The 14,259-nt window shown below is 39.8% G+C and overlaps 2 protein-coding genes across 2 annotated transcripts; both read left to right on the top strand.

Moving 5' to 3' along the window:
- Positions 1 to 795: 795 nt before the first annotated feature.
- nek2 (NIMA-related kinase 2) lies at positions 796 to 6,057 on the top strand. The gene is made up of 9 exons (XM_032585680.1): positions 796 to 1,160; positions 2,188 to 2,405; positions 2,483 to 2,723; positions 3,072 to 3,154; positions 3,238 to 3,364; positions 3,450 to 3,684; positions 5,128 to 5,182; positions 5,282 to 5,355; positions 5,617 to 6,057. Exons 1-9 carry the CDS (start codon positions 1,065 to 1,067, stop codon positions 5,808 to 5,810), a joined length of 1,323 nt encoding a protein of 440 aa, XP_032441571.1. The 5' UTR covers positions 796 to 1,064; the 3' UTR covers positions 5,811 to 6,057.
- Positions 6,058 to 7,125: 1,068 nt separating this feature from the next.
- On the top strand, positions 7,126 to 11,944 carry slc30a1a (solute carrier family 30 member 1a). The gene is made up of 2 exons (XM_032585679.1): positions 7,126 to 7,905; positions 10,185 to 11,944. The coding sequence occupies exons 1-2, from the start codon at positions 7,338 to 7,340 to the stop codon at positions 11,030 to 11,032; spliced, it is 1,416 nt and encodes a 471-aa protein (XP_032441570.1). The 5' UTR covers positions 7,126 to 7,337; the 3' UTR covers positions 11,033 to 11,944.
- Positions 11,945 to 14,259: the final 2,315 nt, after the last annotated feature.

The following is a 14,259-nucleotide window of genomic DNA, read 5'->3' as shown; positions in this document are numbered from 1 at the left end:
TGCATTTCTGGTGTTCTGGCTAGACCAAAGACAAATACCAGGACTTTTGAAATGATGATCTTTGGTCAGATGAGTTTTATAGTTGCATCGTTGGGGATTAAATAACATTTATTCAGCCAATATTTCAGTGTCTGTATTGAGTTGCTGTAAAAAGAAGAGAAGCACAGCAGTTAGCAGTATCAGTAACATACTGTGGGTGCAGAGTGAGAGGTCACTGCATTTTATTTTTCCCAGGTGGTAATTCTTTGGGTGTAAGCTGTAATACTGATATAGGTGAACTGTTAGGATATACAGATATTTTGAAATAAATTAGTGAAAAGTACATTACCCAGTCTAAAAGTAGCAATATTATTTAAATCTACACAAGTACAAGAACAACTTAAATTCCAATGAGAAATATACTAGACCTAAATTATATGTACATGTATTTTTTCACTTTATTTGAAGACAGACAATCTTTTCTTTTTAATAATAAGAAGACGAAGAAAAAGTCAACTTTACGACAACCACTACTAATAATAACAGTAATAAAATTGGAACGTAATATACAATTTTGTAGAATATTATTTATTTCGATAATTGCTGAACAATATCAAAACACAGAGGCTTAGACGGACTTTTTCCGAGTGTTTTGGCGCCACCGTGTGGACAATAGATGGGATTAACATCTACCCGCGCTACTCTCGCGGTTCTTAAATGCTTAGTAACCACATGATTGTTGCTTCACATCGACCAATCAGAGCCGACCAAGAGTAGCGATTTAGCCAATAAAATGCTAGCATTTCGGCACCAGTTTAAACTTACTGAGAGTGTTTCTTGTTTTGAGACCGACACCATCCACGCATAGAAAGGACCGATGGAGCCACAAAAAAGGGAAGCGTAATATTTTGTTTTATTTAAAGACAAAAAAACAAAGGCATTTTGTTGTGTTGATTTTTGTTGGCATTTTTATTTGGTTGTTGTTGATTTAAAGAAACGTTAAGCCACGGCAGAATCCATTCCAGCCTTGACGCTAACGTTAAATCAGGTAATTTATAACGTTAGTTTCGGCAAACACAACCAAAATGCCGTCCCGCGTGGAGGACTACGAAGTGTTGTACACTATAGGCTCCGGTTCTTATGGACGATGCCAGAAAATAAGAAGAAACAGTGACGGGAAGGTCAGTATGCGTCACAGATACGCACATTTAGAACTACGAAACCCACAACTAAAACATTAGTAGCTAGATATCATGTGTGAGTTTACATTGAGGGCTTTTAAGACAAAATTGGACCTTTCATAGAAACAACAAATGTTTAAAGGGATTTAATTTGCCTAATGGACCCTTGTTCAGAGCTGAAATCTACCAATATGAGAAATTGGTAAGCTAAAACAGTGATAAAGAAATACAAAACGTCTTCATGATACGTTAAATGGGGGTTAAAAATACATTTACGAGCTTAAAATAAAACTAGAGAATCACAACGCTTCGAAGACAATAGGTTAGATTTAATTATTGACGAACGCTAAAGTGAAAAAACCTCAAATTGATAAAAGGTGATTATGAGTAATTCGAAGTGTAAAATATCTCAAATTTTGCTTAGATGTTGTGTATTGATATTTATTATAAGTGGTTTAAAGTGTCTGGTCACCCACAATGGTATCCATATGCTTATGCTAATTAAGTTTTAAAATAACTCTTTGAAAAATACAAAGTGGAGAAAAAGAAATGTCACATGATGTAACCTTTAGTAAAATACCATGGTGTCGCAGGATTTACACAAAAATTCAATGTGTAACGGGATCCAGTAGTTTTATTTAAAACAGTCAATTATTATTCCTACTGCTGCTAAAATAATCTGAAATATTGAGTTATGTCAGTCCTCATGATATGTATAATATTTACTTAAATTATGCTGTTATTTTAATTTATTTGAAGCTATTCTTGTTACGGTTTGATAGTGGGATTTGTTTTGTGTCTTTTATTTTGTTTAAAGCATTTGTGATTTCTGTCTTAAAAGGTGCTACATAAATAAAGTTTTATTTACTTACTTTTCAGCATTGTCTGTCTTTTTATCTCAAGTCTCTTCAGAGGCTGATCTCCCACTTTTCTTCTTCACCTGTGTCTCCTGGCTGTTATTTTATTTATAATTGTTTTTATTTTCATCTCAACCCTTCTGGGTTATTAATGTTTTTGTGTTGTGCAGATCCTGGTGTGGAAGGAGCTGGACTATGGCACCATGGCAGAGAGTGAGAAGCAGATGCTGGTGTCAGAGGTCAATCTCCTCAGGGAGCTCAAGCACCCCAACATCGTGCGGTACTACGACCGCATCATCGACCGCACCAACACCACGCTGTACATCGTCATGGAGTACTGCGAAGGCGGGGATCTGGCCAGTCTCATCAGCCGGTGCATCAAAGAAAGGTCGTTTCTGTGGCGATGTTTGCTTTTCTTCTCTTCTTTTATACATTTACAAAGTTACAAATTTGTTTGCACTCCAGGCGTTATTTGGAGGAGCAGTTCATCCTGCGGGTCATGGCGCAGCTCACCTTAGCCCTGAAGGAGTGCCACAGCCGCAGCGACGGCAGGGCCACGGTTCTTCATCGGGACCTGAAACCAGCCAACATCTTCCTCGACATCAAGCAGAACGTCAAGCTCGGGGACTTTGGTCTGGCGAGGATTCTGAACCACGACACGAGCTTCGCAAAGACTTTTGTTGGGACGCCATACTACATGTCTCCAGTGAGTTGTGATCAGTTGCATCTTAGATGTGGTTATCTTTCTGGAGACGGATTATTTAGATTCAGATAGAGTTTCTTAAGTCTTAGTACCTAAAATGTATTGTTACTTTTACGGTACCTTTTAAGAGTCCATAGTCACTTTTTTTTTTTTTTTACATAAATGTATCTGTTTTTCAAATTAATGTGCAGATCCAAGTGAATAAGTCCCAGTAAAATGCATCAGTTTTTGGTTGCAAAGTAACAAAATCTGAAAGTGTTCCTCTCTTATTTTATGTTTTTTTGTTTTAAATCAGCTTTATCTTTAAAACCAAAACCGGTCATGTTGTAATTCAGTTACTGCTTCTTTCAGGAGCAAATAAACGGGATGTCGTACAATGAGAAGTCAGATATCTGGTCTCTGGGATGTTTGCTATATGAACTTTGTGCATTATCGTAAGTTATTCTACACACAGTTTGGCGAAACAGATTTCTCAAACAGTTCTACAGCACATCAAGCTGATTGTTTTCCTGTTCAGGCCTCCCTTCACAGCGTACAACCAGAAAGAGTTGGCAGAGAAGATCAGAGAGGGGAAGTTCAGGAGAATCCCCTTCCGGTACTCCGAAGAACTCAACACCCTGCTCAGCAGAATGCTCAACTTAAAGGTTTGAAATATTAACTTGGTTTTTCCTAAACTGAACCTGCATTTGCACCTGTAAGGATGCCGGATGTCGTCCTCTTCGTCGGCAGGACTACCTGAGGCCATCGGTGGAGTCCATCCTCCTGAGCAGTTTGTTGAGCGACAGCGTTGCCGAGGAGCAGAGAAAGGTGCAGGCGCGGGCCCACAGGAAGTCTGTGGGGTCAGACTGCGCCCCTCAGAAGCTGACTGAAGCGATAGCTGTCTCTGTGGCGGAGCTCAAACTCCGAGAGCAGGCGCTGCGGGACAGAGAGCAGGCGCTGAAGAACCGGGAGGAGAGGCTGGAGAGTAAGTGGGGAGGCACAAACAGAATATTCCATATCTTATGGAGTGCCGTGCAAATATATCCAGAAACCTTCGGAGTTTTGCTAGGAAGGCAGCTTAAAATCTGAAAATCTCAGTGTAGCCCTTGACAAACTAGATTGAACGATGTTCTTACAGTCTGGAGAAATTTAGTTTTTTCTTGGGGTTTTCAGATCTTGAAAAGAGAAATGGAATCTGGAAAGATGTTTGTTTGCATACTGTCTTTTGTTTTGCTTTCTAAAACATTCTAATCTCAGTGAGCATCTTTTATGTTTGATTTACCATATAATGCCCTAAGGGTAACACTTTAACCAATATAATGTTGTTTTTAAGTCACTGTGAAGCCACAGATTACATTTAATCATACCCAGGCAGATTCATAGCTTTTGTGGCAGTAATACAACTTTAAATCAGTTTCAAAGTAAACCTGGAAATCCACAACTGCCCTTGTGTAGATCCCAAACAAAACATTAAAGACCACCAGATTAGTTTAAGAAAATGCATAGTTTAGGATTTAGTCCTGATTTGACAGGAAGTGTTAATATACTGCTGGCTAGTTTATTCAAAGCCATAAATGATCCTTTTGAATATTACTTGTATCAGAAACCAACTTCAGTTGTGCATTATGTGATGATTTCTGAAATAAACAGAAAATAAATGTAGACAACTGTTCTAACATTTTCCAACTTTTTATATAATCAAATGTGCAGAGATTTACAAAGATTTTCTGCTGGGATTGTGTGGAATTTAGAAAGGAAATATGTCGTAACCCTGCGGAAAAAGCAAACCCAAAGAAATTAATTAAATCCAGAAAATCTGGACATGGAAAATAATTTGTTTTGGAAGTGAAACAGCAGCTCAAATCCCACAACTTGCGGAGTTTAAACTAAGAGAAAACTGAACCCATTTCCATGAGAAACCGCTAAATAGTTTGTACATGAAAGAGATGAATGCTTGATCACTTTTAGCACCATATAAAATAATAAAAAGAATCATAGCAATTAAAATTCTTCAGCAAAAATCTAGAAGCATTTCAGTTTGTTCACCTACCAGTCCTGAGTTCCTGAACAATTAACTGCAAGAACTTGCAGAAAATGCTACAGCATGCCAGCATTCAGTGACGGCATTCTGGAGAACATCGTATTTTGTTTCTAAGTTATTGAATGTTTTTGGTTCAGGAAGTTTTAGAGTCTCAGTATTAAACTATGAGGTTGAGGTTTACTTTGGCTTCACTGTGAAACACAGCTGGCACGTTGTGTTGATGGCTACAGGTTTGTTCATGCTGCCTTTTGTAAAAGTGTTGCAATCAAACCGTGACCTACTTTCACTTCCACAGTTCCTGGCTGACAGCAATGTGTCTAGAAGAAATATGTGCAAGATAAACATATTATTTTTGGGAAACTAAAATGGTTTTGTTTTTGATGGCAGAAAGGGAGCAGGAACTGTGCATACGTGAGCGACTATCTACTGAGAAGCTTGCACGGTAACACTAAACTTTAACGTATTTTACCCGTACTGCGGGTACGCTTGGAGTCTTTCCAGCTAATTGAAACTTTGTCTTCTGGTCTCGTCTGTGATTCAGAGCAGAGAGTTTACTGAAGAATTACAGTCGACTGCAGCAGAAGGACCAGACCCTGGCTTATGGCAAAGACTTAGGTATGGGAATCCAGCAAAGATGTTACCACTTACGAAACCAAGCCCTGAACTGAAAACAGCTCTGGTTTATTATTTTTGAATTTTAATCACTGGATGAATGTACCTATATCATGTAAATAAAGTTTTTATACAAAAATGGTGTTTTAATTACCTCGCATCAGGGTTTTAGCTCATCAGTTACAACCTCAAATGGCCTGGTTATTAAAAATTGAATCTGATTTTTCTGTGTTGGTCACTTGCCTCTTTGCTGTTTTGCTCTAGATCCGGAGGATCTGTCTCCCGGCAAGAAGAAAGTCCACTTTGCAGGTGAAAGCAAAGAGAACCAGCAGCCTGGTGGTCCATACCAGGATTTAATGCTGCGGCGGCTGCAAACCGCTAATCTGCGCGCCCAAAAACTGAGTGAAGTGGAGAAAATCTGTCAGTTCAAAAGCAGGCAGATCCTCGGCATCCGTTGAACAAAGAAAAAAAGATACGGTTCAATTCAAGAGAATTTGAATGTGAAATTCTCAACACTGGATTTAAATTTAATAATTCATATATATGCATAGTATTTAAAGTTTTATTATACACTCTGTGTGAGTGCTTTTAAAATGATAGGCAGCTATTGCAATTTTTAATGTGCTTTGTATAGTTTTGCTTTATTTATGTGAGCCTTAAGGATTATTTTGTAAATATTAAAAACTGATTCCTTTGGGAATGAAACGTGTCATTGTTCATTGCAAACAGACAAATGTATTTAACAGCTTTCTAGTAAGTAGCCATTTGCATATCATTTAAAGAGACACTCTTTAATCAACACTTGATGGTTTCCACAAGGGGTCATCAGTTTCCTGTGAAAAATGTAATCACAGGCAATGGAGCAGAAACAGTTTGCATCCAACAGTCAATACTTAATTGTTGGGTGTGATTAAAAAGGAAATGGCTATCAACACTCTGAGTCATGAGCAGAATGATTAGATTATTAGATGGCCTTTATATTCCCTAATTGTTTGACAAATGAAGCATTTGGTATTGCGACAATAATGTCAAAATAAATTCATATGGAAAACTCCATAAGTTTTTAGGACTCATTGGGAACCCTAATGTATGGTAAGAGTACATATTTATTACATCTATTGTTTGGTAATAAAACTAATGAGTGCCTTTTTCCTTACTGCGGGAGGTAAGTTTTTATTCAAAATAGATTTGTGTCCAAAGGCATCTCACTGCTGAATTTCTTAATGTAAAATTAATAATGTTGCATAAAGCCTTGCCTTTTATTTATTACAAAATAAAATTGCCATAACAGTCAAATGGATGCATAAACTTAACTAGCATATAAATATAGGGAGCTAATTTTGTCACCCCTGACCCTCCATATATAAAAACTTCAATGATAATAGAATAGCACTTAAGAAAAGTGTTATTTTGGCATTTTAATATATATGACACTCGTATATTTATAATAAGCATAATAATATTCTCACTACTTTCTGCTATAGAGAATTTAAGGTAATTGTGGTCAAAAGCATCTCATTACAAAATGTAGATTTATCATAATACATAATATTTAACAATTTATAGTAGAACATATTTAATTTGAATGGCATCGCGAGATTACAGTAAAGATGAAGCGTTCCTAGCAACCTCCGTTGTTCGACTTATTTGTACTTCCTACTAATATCAGTTTTGAAACCTGACCAATCGTGTTCCTTCTTTTGACTAATCGTCCAATAGGAGCCCTTATAGGCGGGTCCTCGCGGTGCCGTGGTTCGTGTGGAAAGTTTACCGGCTCGGGTGCAAAGTTTCAACCGTCTGCAAAGCGGAGCTCGTCGGCAGAGGAGTCAGGGATATGCTGGTGACGTCCGCCGGGTTTTCACACGGTTCCTAGAAGCCAGTAATTCCCATGATTTCCGCTCTTTGGATGTAGCTTCACCCGGAGGACACCGTGAAGTCTTATCTCTCTGTGAACTTGAATCGACGAGGATCACTAGGTAGCGAAAATGGCCTGCGGACCCAACCGTGTCCGGTTGCTATGTATGCTCGCACTGACTTTCGGCTTCTTCGTCGTCGAGGTGGTGGTCAGCCGCATTACCTCTTCTCTCTCGATGCTCTCGGACTCCTTCCACATGCTGTCGGACGTTTTGGCGCTGGTTGTGGCTCTGGTCGCGGTGCGGTTTGCCGAAAGAACCCACTCGACCAAGAAAAACACATTCGGATGGATCCGAGCGGAGGTGATGGGGGCTCTGGTCAACGCTATCTTTCTCACGGCGCTGTGCTTCACCATCGTCCTGGAAGCCATCGAGCGCTTCACCGAACCCCAAGAGATCGATACCCCAATGGTGGTGGTCTGGGTCGGCGCCGCGGGGCTCCTTGTCAACCTGCTGGGGCTCTTACTGTTCCACGGGCACGCCGGGGGAGGACACTCCCACGGGGGCAACTCTCATGGGGACAAGGGAAAAAAGGGGAAAACCAAAAAGCTCCAGAACACTGGAGATGGGTCAGCGGCGGAGGAGACCAACAATCTGGTGGCGAGTCACAGCAGTCCGGGTGATGGCAGGTCAAAAACCGGTGAGTATTTAAAGTTTGGGTCAAACCTCTTGAGATGTGATGCATCTAAATGCATCTTACCACACCACAAATTAGAAGTCAACTGATCAGACTTATTTAAAATATAAATCAGAGCTTTCCTGATTTGGAGATTAAACTCCTTCTGTTTTGTAGTTTTCTAACTTTATATTCAGAAAGAAGAGGTTTCGCCACACATACAGACCTTTGGTCAATAACTACCAGCTTTGGGAACATTTTGTACCCATTTTGATGAGATTTGAGCATTTCTGTAATAATATATCTCCACAATTCATCAAAAATACTCAGCCTGCAAGAAAAGTAACCATCGGATGGCTGAGTACACGGACAAGAAATGGAAGGTAGTAATGTATTTCTTTGAGTTGTGGGTACAAATTGACCAGGAGCCTAAGACTTACAAAGAGGTTGTCCATAGTTACATGGTCTAGCTAACCACAGAGATATAATCTAGCAGATAAAACAACAAACTTGCCAGTTTTCATCCTAAGTTTGATATTATTCTTTAAAAAGTTAACAAAATATTACCTTCAACTTTCTTTTGAATCTGCTGGTTTTGTATTGGGAAGACTATTCCTGAACATTCAAATCTAGAAAAAACAGATAAGCAAAAATGTATAAGACTATGGGGTGATGCACACCCAGGTGGGATTGATGCAGAAATCTTTCATGATTGGTTATAAACATTCTCATATTGTGACTCTATTGAGCTTAAAATCAACTTCTAGCAGCCCAGGTTATCTAAAAGCACATCTTTGCATTGTCCTGACAATTGCAGCAGTGACTAATCTACTGTTTCCTTGACAGCCAATTGTGCTCAGGCATGTGTGCCTGTTATCACACATTTATTGAGTCATTGCTGCGGCCACAATTACTGACTAAGCGAGTAAAGCCTCAGATTTCACTCTCTTCAACTGTTCGAAACCCTGAAATAAAGTATATGACTCATTCAGGAGAAATTTTTGAAAGGGATTAAATTGAGCGACGTTGTGTTGGCACAGTTTCCCATTAAGTGAGTTCTTTATGTGATGCTGAGAGTCGTGTAGTGGTGTTGTGTTACTACAAACTGGCACAAAAGGCTCTTCAATTCAGTAAGTGGATGTTTGGAGTAAAACAGCAGATCCGCGGTTGGTTCCTACGTCCTTCAGACCGCTTCATTTATTCGCTCACTGAGGGGTTAATCTCATATACAGAAGACCATTTTCCCCTCCATACCGTTCAGCCGTGCCAGTTTCAATAAATGGCCGCTATATCCCCTTCTCTGTGCACTGATTGCGTTACTGGGTCATACATCAGTGTAGCCGTGGAGTCGACAGCCCCAGACACACCATTAGCTGTTGATGAATGACCAGACGGTGCCCAGGGATGGAAGGGGGGCGCCGCCGTCCCTCAGGTGCCGCTCCCTCCTGTTTGTGCTCCTAGCTGCCTGCAGGTACTAATTAAAATATGCTTAATGTGAATTATGTGTGGAGTGTTGTATATAGGGTACAACATGCTGGGAGTTCATTCTTGCTCTTAATCCATCAAGACTGCTTGGTATGCTTTTGTCCTGTATTTTCAGCACTAGTAATGCAAATGGCCAGTGGGGCTGCAAGACCCTCCAGAAAAAACCCACCAGTGTTTAGAATAAGAAAATGCAAAAAATGTGCAAAAGTTAAAACACTTGTATGTCTTAGTTATTAATCTTGTTTTTAAAAGTTGTTTAACTTTTTGTGTTACTTTCTGTGAAGGCTTGGGCCACCATGAGGTTATAAAAACACAATAATTTTTAGTATTGCTGTATAAATTATTGAAATGTACAACAAAGTGTATGTTATGATGTAATTAATTTTATTTAAAACAGCAGTTACACAATTTTTTCATATAAAATATCTATTATTACGGCTATAATGATGTTTTTTCTCAAACGTATCTTGAGTGTGCAGGTATTTCCTATTTGTTAAATAAAACATGCACTTTGACTGTTTTTTTTTTTTTAGTTTAACAAAAATCAGAGGAAGATTTTGAATTTTCATTTGGATTGAAAACGACTACATCTACAAGCAGGCAACCCTGAGTGCTGAAGCTTTTCTTGAAACTTTAACAATGGAAATGATTGAAACTTTTTCCAACCGTTAATATTGCAGACCTTTATTAGGATAAGCAGCCAGTTTCTCAGTCCGTGTGTCTATTTAAATGTTGTACATTTGTGTCAAAGTCCATTTGAGCACTCGGCTGTCATGCAGCAGTGATATGAACTCACCTCCCGGATCTTTTATCTGCAGATGTCAGCAGTAAAGACAACCCGGAGGTGCAGATGAACGGCAACACCCAGTTCGACGACGACCAAGACTCGTCGGCGCAGCTCAACATGCGCGGCGTCTTCCTGCACGTCCTGGGCGACGCGTTGGGTTCCGTCATCGTGGTGGTCAACTCCCTCATTTTCACGTTCGTGTGGAAGCCGTGCACCGACAAGAACTGCGTGAACCCCTGCGTCAAAAACCGCGACACAGACCTCCAGGCCATCAATCAGACGGGTAAAGAGGGGGAGGCGGGTCCCTGCTGGGTGCTGTACCTGGACCCCACGCTGTGTATCATCATGGTGGGCATCCTGCTCTACACCACCTACCCGCTGCTCAAAGAGTCGGCTCTCATCCTGCTCCAAACCGTGCCCAAGCAAGTCAACATCAGACGGCTCAACGAGCGGCTGCTGAGCCTGGACGGCGTGCTGGCTATCCACGACCTGCACATCTGGCAGCTGGCCGGCAGCCGGATCATCGCCACGGCGCACATCAAGTGCCGCGACCCCACGTCCTACATGGAGGTGGCCAAACGCATCAAGGACTTCTTTCACGACGAGGGCATCCACGCCACCACCATCCAGCCGGAGTTCGTCACCTTCAGCTCCCAGTCACGGGACTCTCTGTGCGAGCTGTCCTGTCGGACTCAGTGCGCCCCCAAGCTGTGCTGCGAGACTGCAGACAAACAGAAGGGTGGCGTTGATCCCAAAGCAGCAGCAGCGTCCCCAGCTGTGGATGTCGTCATTGAGACCCCGGAGCAGGCCACTGTCATCCAGGTGTCTCAGACTGATGCGAAGGCAGCCGTCCGCAAGGAGGTGGAGTCGTCACTGTGAAACGAAATGCACAGGCGAAGCAGGTGAACCACCGTCACTTCCTGGAAGCTGTAACCTCGTGGACCAGTTCTGGACCCGATTAAAAAGTAATTCTTTTTTTCCGATCACTTCTCCAACATTTTGGTGAAGTTGATCCCTCTCGTTTTATCATCTCTTGCTCTGGCAGCACGGTTCTGACGCTCGTCGTCTTTTTCACGGACCTCATCTCCCCCAGGACTGGAGCGACGCCTGCATGACTGTCCGTCGTTTTTAGCACCTCGTCGTGATGTGTCACCTCATCCTAACGGCGTCGGGTTTTTTTCTGTGCCAAAGCTTCTCGCTGCAGAACCGAGGGGACAAATGGATGAGTTGTGCAGATGAGCCTACGGACCTTCTGGTAAAATTAGTCCTCGTTGTTTTGCGTGGGCTTTGAGCAAATCTATTTTCTTATCCTTTTGGCTGCAAGTGGAATAGTATTGTATTTCATAATAATTTAAGTATTTAAGTTATTAGAAATGATTTATCTTTCTGTACATGCTGTTTTATGAGATTTAGTTTTAATGATACAGAAGGATTTTTTTTCGTCCTGGAGTTTATTTGAATGGAAAAAAAAAGAAGAAATGTTTTAGTGATATATTTTCAGATTTGATGTTTTTATAAAATCTTGTCGTTGGACTTTCCTCTGGCCTTGACGCAGACACCTCTCACCTCGCCTTTTAAAGAATCTGCTGTGGTTTATGACAATGTTTTGTAGTCGGTGTGAGGATTTCTTGCAGTGGTAGGTTTGGAAATTTTTAAGCCACACTAGCTTGAAGTTTGAGTCTGTTGTGAAGAGGCATGCGCCGGTAAGATAGCAAAAATATTGCAGTTTCACGGTATTACAATAAAACAGCAGAGCTCGATCTATTTAATTTTATTTAAAACAAAAACAAATAACAATTATTTCCACTACAATTGTGACAATATTACAGCACATCTTCTTAATTATTATTTTAAATTAGGCTTCTTTCAGCAACCTGACAACATGTGGGGGAGGGGCTCCAGCACTTTCTGTTGAAAACGTGGAAACTGAAACCGGCCCATGCCTCACCATGAAGAAACAAGCACTGTATGCCCTGCGATGAGACACTCTGAACTGGAAAACCTTCTTGTGCTGGTTGATCTTTTCTTTTCTTGTGCTGTTTTCAGCACCTTGTCACAATTCGTGCTGGAGAGTTTTTATATATATGGATATAATATATCTCTCTATATATACATATCTATCTATCTATCTATATATAAAACATGTTTCCAAGGCGTCCACTGCAAAAACTCAAAGTTTTACCAAGTATTTTTGGTTTAGTTTCTTGTGTAAATATCTCAGTATGCTTGAAATAAGACAAAACTAACTTAAGTAAATTTTCAGCAAATATAGGAGCTCATTTTAAGTCAGTAATTCCATAATATTGATTTTTTTTTTAAAGTACTAGTTCCACTAGTAGATTTTTTTTCACTTAAAACATGGAGGAAAATGTCCTATATCTCGGTGAAAACTTACTTCTAAGTCAGCTTTGTCTGATTTTTAAGCGTTTGCACCAGAAACGAGACCAAAATGTAGTTTTTGCAGTGTTGTTGTAGCGTGTTTTCATGACCAAACCAAGACCTGATGTTCTACGTTTACCAGCTCTACTCTGAGCTCTCGCTGCTGCTCCCTAGCGCCTGCTGGAGTCCGCCGATATAACTCACAACTGTGTTGGAAATGACTCGTCATAAAGCTCGCCGTTTGGTGAATTTAAAGTTCATATGGTGGCCTTGAAACTCGTATGACTTTTTCCTGTCAGTCACCACAGATATCCTCTGACGTTGGTACATTTCAGATTTCCACTCCCTATTAAATGTGTATGCAATATAGAAAACGTGCTGGGAAATGTATTTTTGTTCATTTGTAGCGTTTTGTCACTTTTACTGTGTCTTTTATGACTTGAGCTCTATGTGAAAAGGAAGGTGTTTTTATTTCAAGCACATGTCTGCTGATGTGTTTTAAATATATATGCACATATATCTATATATATTTACAGTACCTGTCCGATGTGTCATTGTGAAATAAAACAGCTGTTTGGTCCAGCTGAGAAACAGAACACATCTGTCTTTGTCTTACTTTCAACAGTTTTACAGCTAAAACTGTTTATTTTTCTTTAAATCCAGGATGTAAAATATTTATCATATGGGCTAAGATCATCATCTCAAAAGTACCAGCAGGTGAAAAAAATATAATTTTAAAAATTTAAATTTTTGGAAATTTCAAGTTTATTGTAGTAGTTCCTACAATAAACTAAGTAGGAACTACTTTTATTAAACAATCAGATTTTTTTTTTCCGCAGGGAACTTCGAGTGGTTTTCACATGTTTTCCTTAAATGAAAGGCATCCGGTTTGCTTATTATTCTGGGCTCGATTGAATAAAACTAGAAAAATATTTAGTGTATTCGGCGGGGAAAAACAGAACCTCAGTCAGTCTTCATTTGAAAACACTTTTTAATCCCGCACTAAAAGGAAATGTGGGTGTACATTAGAGTATAAGTCAATGAATATGTAGTTCTGTTTACCATGATAATAGTGGAAAACCAGAAAACTTGGTTACCTCTAATGTTTTTGTAAGTAGATTTTTATTTCAAAGTTGTAGTTTTCTCTTAAATTCTTCTTGAGTTGTGATTGGAAGCCGGAAAAAATCAGGGCAGGGGCCACAAATGGAACCTGAACCCCACTTTGAACACCGTTGCTTTAAATATTAAGTCGAAACAAAGGAATTATGTCAAAGGAAACACACAATGTCCATCAATCAACCATAAAGTGAAGTAAAACTGCAGAGCTACAGACTTTAAAAGACAGACTGCTGATATATGCATATAGGGTTCACAAACAACATCCACATGCATGGATAAAGTCATGCATGTGGATGTTGCATGACATCCACATTCAGATGACGCTGAAATTAATATTTTAAAATACCAATGAAGCAGCGCTGGCAGCATATGTTTCCATAAAACAGAACATCAGTAAAAAAGTTCAATACTTTGATTTAAAAAGTGAAAATTGTACAGCTTCGTTATGATCTATTTTGAAAGCTAATAACAACCCATAATTCAGTTTCTCAGAAAACATTTATATTACCATAGCCATTAAAAATTATACATTCTTAATAGTATTTATTATATTATGAGCTTTGTAATCATAGGGAGGACTGGTAACTTGACAGGCCCCTTGTCCAATA

The sequence above is a fragment of the Xiphophorus hellerii genome, chromosome 15 (genome assembly GCF_003331165.1).
Source record: "Xiphophorus hellerii strain 12219 chromosome 15, Xiphophorus_hellerii-4.1, whole genome shotgun sequence".
Taxonomy (NCBI): Eukaryota; Metazoa; Chordata; class Actinopteri; order Cyprinodontiformes; family Poeciliidae; genus Xiphophorus; species Xiphophorus hellerii.
This window is presented reverse-complemented; position numbering and strand designations above follow the sequence as displayed.